This window comes from Oncorhynchus mykiss, chromosome 17 (genome assembly GCF_057628025.1).
Source record: "Oncorhynchus mykiss isolate SJ-2025 chromosome 17, ASM5762802v1, whole genome shotgun sequence".
NCBI classification, from domain to species: Eukaryota; Metazoa; Chordata; class Actinopteri; order Salmoniformes; family Salmonidae; genus Oncorhynchus; species Oncorhynchus mykiss.
The window spans coordinates 10,228,022-10,234,744 of NC_143038.1; the positions used below are offsets into that span (position 1 = coordinate 10,228,022).

The 6,723-nt window shown below is 45.0% G+C and overlaps 1 protein-coding gene across 1 annotated transcript; it reads left to right on the forward strand.

The window, feature by feature from the left end:
* The first annotated feature begins 452 nt into the window (after positions 1-452).
* LOC110495133 (uncharacterized) lies at positions 453-6,701 on the forward strand. The gene is made up of 4 exons (XM_036949634.2): positions 453-1,006; positions 3,367-5,811; positions 5,978-6,052; positions 6,282-6,701. The coding sequence occupies exons 1-3, from the start codon at positions 944-946 to the stop codon at positions 6,032-6,034; spliced, it is 2,565 nt and encodes an 854-aa protein (XP_036805529.2). The 5' UTR covers positions 453-943; the 3' UTR covers positions 6,035-6,052; positions 6,282-6,701.
* Positions 6,702-6,723: the final 22 nt, after the last annotated feature.

Here is a 6,723-nt window from a genome sequence, read left to right on the forward strand (position 1 = left end):
ACTCCGTCCTGATGGTGGCAGTGTTGCACTTCCAATCAAATAAAATATCCTAGCTCACAGCTTCAGAAGTCACCTAACCAAAGATTGTCTATTATATTGACAAGATCTTTAAGTGACCGCTCTAACAATGGAAATGGAAATACATGTCCTCAAAGATTGAATACAGGTTTGAGGCGGCGAGACCAGGTGGGACCATTCAGCCAATGAGAGGGCAGATCCGCGTTTTAACAACAGCCATAGAGATTGATAGAAGACTCATCTCTTTATCTGTTCAATTATTGTATCAGTACATTTTATTTTGCGTTGTCTGATTTATTCCAACTTATTGGAATGCCCACCCAGTTGACTACTTTAAAATAGCGGACGCCCTCAAGTTCAATGTCCATGCTAAAACAGGTTATATCCATGATGTGTCTATCTATCTCTATGGCACAACTCTGATAAATCTTTCTGTTTTTAATTTGCCGAAATGCCACGTGCATCCACTTATATTGGTGCATTCGCATAAATCTAGCAACTACGGAACTTCTATTCGATCAAATAGGCCTGACGTAGCAAATTAGAATAACATTTTTTGTTGACCAAATTTGACACGCTCTCATTGACCTCACTACAAAAATTCCTCGTTTCCTGGGTTTATTTTCTTTGACAGATTTTGGGCGGAGTAAAACCTTAAGTCTTGCCTCTTGCTCTCTGACCTTGCGGAGTCCCCACATCTGTTTTTCAGTGGAAACGGAAATTAGGCTGAAAATACTGTATCCGTGAAAACCGGAAACATCTGCTTTCTCCCCATCCCACTGGAGAGGTATGACTGGGAAAGCTAACTAGCTGTGAAACCACAGTTTATAAACATTTTTATTTCTACTATAATACTACAATTTTGTTTTCAAGTCAAAGAGCTCAGTGGTAGGGCGATCAAATTTTTGAACCCTCAAAATCCAGAATGAGACGACACACAACATATGATGAAGACCTGCGAGATGCTACCAGGAGGAAAAGCGAGAAGGTAAATTATCATTTTTGTCAGTTCTTGCACATGCATTTCCAGAAGTATTGGCAATGTGACTATTTACATTTGGTGATTTAATTTATTTGCCGGTACCTTCCTGACTGGCATACTTATGTTTACATAGCTAATGTCATTTTCAGAGCAGGCTGGCTAACGTTAGCTAATCTGACGTAAGCTAGCTAGTTGCTAGGAAACTCTGATCTGCTTCTAAAATATGTGGACTGGATTTTTTTATATATAATGTTTTTACAAGTTTAATTCAATGTAACGGGTATGACAACAAACTAAACTGTGTCTGACCTACCACATGCATGCACATCCACATGCAAGCATTCCTTACTAATTCTCTCAATTACCAAACTTCAGGTTTTATTTGGAAGATGCATATATTGTACATTTTGCAAGTTAGGAAAATAATGTGGTTTGCCAAGTGGATTATTCTGTTCCATGCGCTGGCAGTCGAAATACAGAACAGAGAACAGAGTGTAGGTATGAGTTTCCTCCATGTATTTCCCGACACACAAAACTCAAGCACAGCTAACTCTCTCACTTACTATTTACTACATCTACTACTACAAACCCAAGGTTAGTATTTGTTGGGTATGTATGGGTGTCTGAGCTGTGTGTTAACTTATTGAACAGATAGTTTGGTGCTTTTTCTTTGAAAAAAAACTGATGGCTGTCCATGGTGCTGAAATTGTGAGGGCATCTATAGCTTTGCTTTGGCTTGTGGATAAATGTTTATTGGTAGGCCTATTTGGTAGTCATTTTCTCATAGTAAGCCTAACATTTCACAAAGCTATACATGTTGTCGCAATGCTGCCATTTTTTAGACTGCTGACTGGTGGCAATAATGTAAATAAAGTTGGAAATTCAAACATTACAGATGGTAAAATAATGTTTTTATGCAACAGCATACTAATCATCTACCAATGGATTTTTTAAATAATATACAACTGTCCTGTATAGGCTACCTGAACCTGCATGACATGAGCCGTCCTAGTGCTCTCTCCTAGCTTGGATAGAAAGTTGTTGTGAGTAAAACCAGTCTATTAATGCCAAGTAATAGTCAGTCCACCCTCAAAACACTAGTTTACTAGGGATTGTTTCATTATTCAGTGTACATTCTATAGCTATGTACTGTATTTAGCTGCTTTTTATAAAAATGACACATCAAATAGCCAAACAAGTTTTCTCCCGAGTGGCGCAGTGGTCTACGGCACTGCATCTCAGTGCTAGAGGCGAAACAACAGACCCTGGTTTTGTTCTCGGGCTGTATCACAACCGGCAGTGATCGGGAGTCCCATAGGGTGGCGCACAATTGGCCCAGCGTTGTCCAGGTTAGGGGAGGGTTTGGCCTGGGGTAGGCCGTCATTGTAAATAAGATTTTGTTCTTAACTGACTTGCCTAGTTAAAATAAAAAAACATGGAAAAAAGTACTTGGCTTGAGGGTAAAATCAGCCACTATTTATTGTTGAACTCAGCGGGGTTTGACTGGCTAATAGCCTGCACAAATGGGCTGCAATATTCAAGGTATATGAAATCGAACTTGAGAGAGTCTCCTGAAGTCCTCATTTTTGTGTGTGTGCAAATCTTTTCACCGCAGCCTGTAGATCCAGGTTGCGGCCCGACTGTATTGCCAACCCAGACAGTCTTTCATGAGACATGGTGCATTATAGGCCTAAGTCCATTTCGCTGCACAAAATAGAAACCTATTCTTGAATAATACATGCCAAGATATACCTGAGATACAACTCAGACACCGGTTCACCAGTATGAACGAAATCGCAAATCCCTTTTTATTGTTCAAGCCTCAAGAACGGTTGTCCGCTAAATATGATAATCTGTGTTTGTATCTGCAAATGTATTGTCTGTCCAGTATCCAGACGACCTCTCCCTAGAGCTTCCTATACGTTAATTTCTTTCCGTAACGTGTTGAAGCCGGCAATTAAGGAGAATGAGAGGCACAATTAAAGATGTTGCAGAACTGCTGTATTTGAAGCACAACTCACTTCTGACCAGTTTCCCGGATGTAGCTATGGCAATCAAGCTGTTTTTACAATCCTGTAACAGTCGCTTCTGCGGAAAGATAGTTATTTATGAATTTTAGTTTATAAAACGAACTTCGAAGTATCAAGTTCTCGGTCTGTTGTGGATGTTAGCCCTCCGTGTACATTTAAGGGCCAGACATGCTACTCTGTTCTGGGCCAACTGTACTTTGCCTATGTCTGTCTTAGCAGCACTTGACCATATAACCGGTATGAATCTTGTCAACCTTCATCAATTTTTAAGGTATAAAGCAAGCAGCTGTCTTAGTGGATGGTTATCCATTGATATTCTCTCATGTCTCCTGATAGGACCCTGAGGATAAACAACACGAATCCACCATTTACTCATTCAGGACACGGGAGCAGGACACAGCAGCCACAGGCTTCCAGCGCTTCCTCAATGTCCTCAACAAAGGGGTGGACATCAACAAGCTCTCAAATATTGTCAACAACGTGAATGAGTTACCCCCTATGCAGGAGGGCCATCCCATGACTACCTACAGGAGTGAGTATAAGGGGGCCCCAGCTCAGAGCTCTCAGGATTGCTTGGGACCCCACAGTAGAGCTCTGCCACAGGACCACAGTCACTCACACATTCTTGGAGAAAGGAGGCTGGATCTCCCACACGGCCAGCTCCAGAGCCTGCTGGAGTCCATCGGGCTAGACCTGGGGGTGGAGGAGTTGGGCCGACTGTCAGACCGGACCAAGGAGAGGCTGTACGGGATGAAGAGAGACCAGGAGAGGAGTCCCCTGACGTCAGACAGGCACTCTAGAACTAGAGACTGGGACAGAGAACGAGACGAGGACACAGAGAGGAACGGATCTAAGAGAAACGGAGAAAGAGACAGAGAGAGAGACTGGGTCAGTTCTGAGCGAGACCGAGAGAGAGACGGGGACAAATCTGAGCGAGATAGGGACAGGCGCTCTAATACCAGGGACAGGCACTCTGGTTCCAGGGACAGGCGCTCTAGTACCAGGGACAGGGACAGACACTCTGGTTCCAGACACTCTGGTACCAGAGACAGCAACAGGGACAGGCGCTCTAGTACCAGGGACAGAGACGAGGACAGGCGCTCTAGTGCCAGGGACAGAGACGAGGACAGGCGCTCTAGTGCCAGGGACAGAAACAGGGACAGGCGCTCTAGTGCCAGGGACAGGCGCTCTAGTACCAGGGACAGGCGTTCTAATACCAGGGACAGGCGCTCTAGTACCAGGGACAGGAACAGGCGCTCTAGTACCACGGACAGGCTCTTTACTAACAGGGACAGAGACAGGGACAGGTGCTCTAGCAGCAGAGAAAGGGACAGGCGCTCTAGTAACAGGGACCGAGACCGGGACAGGCGCTCTAGTAACAGGGACAGAGACAGGAACAGGCGCTGTAGTACCAGGGACTGTGACAGAGATGGCGACTGGGCCGAAGGAAGCGACAATGATTGGTATAGGGACAAGTCCAAGGAAAGCTCTGCTGAGCTCAACACATACTCAAAGGACCCTATATATCCTTTTTCTCACCCTCCTAATGCATCTATGATGGCAACCTTCTCCACCACCCAGTTCTCTCTGTATACCAGCAGACCCTACGCCAATACCTTCCCTCCAGGTTGGGGTTATCCCCCTGGCCTTATGCCCCCTAGCTTTATGCCCCCTGGTACCATGCCCCCTGGTACCATGCCCCCTGGTATTAGGCCCCCTGGTACCATGCCCCCTGGTATTATGCCCCCTGGTATTATGCCCCCTGGTACCATGCCCCCTGATATTATGCCCCCTAGTATTATGCCCCCTAGTATTATGCCCCCTGGTATTATGCCCCCTAGTATTATGCCCCCTTTTACCATGCCCCCTGGTACCAAGCCTCCCTTCCCATACCCCCCCCCTGGGTATCCACCCTACCTCAGCGCCCCACCACATTACTCTAATAGCACAGCAGCCTCAAGCCAGACATACGCATACACACAGGCTGCTAGAAACCTCCAGCTCTCATCTACTCAGCCTGCCAGTAACCACCAGTTAGCATATATCCCACTCCCATACAACCAGCCCTCTGGCACCCTCCAGCAGCTAAACACCAAGTCCACTGGCAACCTGCTCCAGCTCATGAACCTCCAACTCCCAAACAGCAAGCCCGGTAGCACCCGCCAGCTTACTTACATTCAGCCAGCTAGCAACCCCCAGGTCAAATCTATCCAGCCTGGTGGGACCCGGCAGCTTACATACATTCAGCCCACTAGCAACCCCCAGGTCACATCTACCAAGCCCGCTAGCACCCGCCAGCTTACATACATCCAGACTGCTAGCAACCCCCAGGTCACACCTACCCAGCCCGATAATGAACTCAAGTTCACAAGCATGGCTGTACTGACGCCAGCACTGAAAGTGTTGACCCCAGGCCCCATCTCCTTGAACAAGGCCCAACAACTGAAGGAGCTGTCACCCCCCCGCTGTCTGCATTACGTTAAGACGGTGGTGCCCAAGGGCAGCAAACGCCGCATGAGACGGTCAAGAGTCACGAGAAATAGGCAGGCGCTTGAAGAAAGGTGTAATAAATACAGGAAAGAGGTTCTGAGAAAGAGGAGAATATATCGAGATCTCCAAGGGAAGAGAGATGGACTGATTGCAAGAGCTGCAGCGAAAGTGGCCGCTCGGTTAGCTGCAAAGTACCCCAGGGCCCTCTCTGAAGCGGAGGCAGAGAGCGATGTTGAAGGGGAGAAAAAAACAATGCCAGAAGAAGTGATTAAGGGGAAACTAAAGAAGAAGGTTTGTAATTACTTCTGGAAGTACATTATTATCATTGGTACGATAGACCGTGGCTTACTTCTATGCTGTTCTCACTTTGTCGTTATTGCTTGTGTCTTTTTGCTAGCGATATTATTCACCATTCAGTCATATTTTTATTGACATGCGAGTGTGTACCCGTTCTCAGCTTGAAGAGTTCAACCTGAAGATGAAGCGGAAATCGACGCAACAAACACCAACATAAACTCAAAGGCAGTTTGTTGTAAGTAAAAGAAGTAGAAATACTCTATTGATTTAATCAAAGAATCTGTATTCTGGCGTGTTTACTCCACTTTGGTGAAATTTGTAAAGTTGAGTTGTTTCCTAACTTAACGACCCTGGAATATTTGATTTGGGTCAGTTATGCAGTGATTCTCTTATCAAATCAAGAAAGCATGACTGTTTTTCTATAATAGCGAGTCATTTGTCTCAACTCTTCCTCTTTTCTGCAGATCTTCACTTGGCATCATGAGCTCATCTCCCACTAGAATAGAACCTGCTGCTGACCCATCCAGACCCTATGGACATTAGTTGGCTTACATTGTTACCCATCATTCATTTATTGATTTGTAATGATGCTAACAAAGGATTTGTTATCTTTGAGCCACATCCTTTAAGGCAACATATTGAAGAATCTTTTTCAGTGTATATTCAGATTGGATTTATATGTAGTAGCATGGGTACGGACGGTCAGGGGCTTTTCTTGAAAACGTGATCTGACTTGCAAAAATGATTTCCTATATAGGCTTTTAGCTTTAATTAGGGCCTGGAGATTTTCCTAGGCTGGTCATTTGTTCAGGAAAAACTCTTAACCCATTTCTGTGGATCCTCTTTCACTGTGTATATATACAAATAAAGAGTTATTTTATTTATTTATTTTTCTCAAAAAGTAAC

What these genes read in the sequence shown, in the direction of transcription:
- LOC110495133 (XM_036949634.2), top strand. Translation starts at nt 944, where the DNA reads ATGAGACGACACACAACATATGATGAAGACCTGCGAGATGCTACCAGG. An exon ending in CCAGGAGGAAAAGCGAGAAG is followed by an intron (nt 1,007 to 3,366) that starts GTAAATTATCAT and finishes GTCTCCTGATAG; the next exon opens with GACCCTGAGGATAAACAACA. An exon ending in AGGGGAAACTAAAGAAGAAG is followed by an intron (nt 5,812 to 5,977) that starts GTTTGTAATTAC and finishes ACCCGTTCTCAG; the next exon opens with CTTGAAGAGTTCAACCTGAA.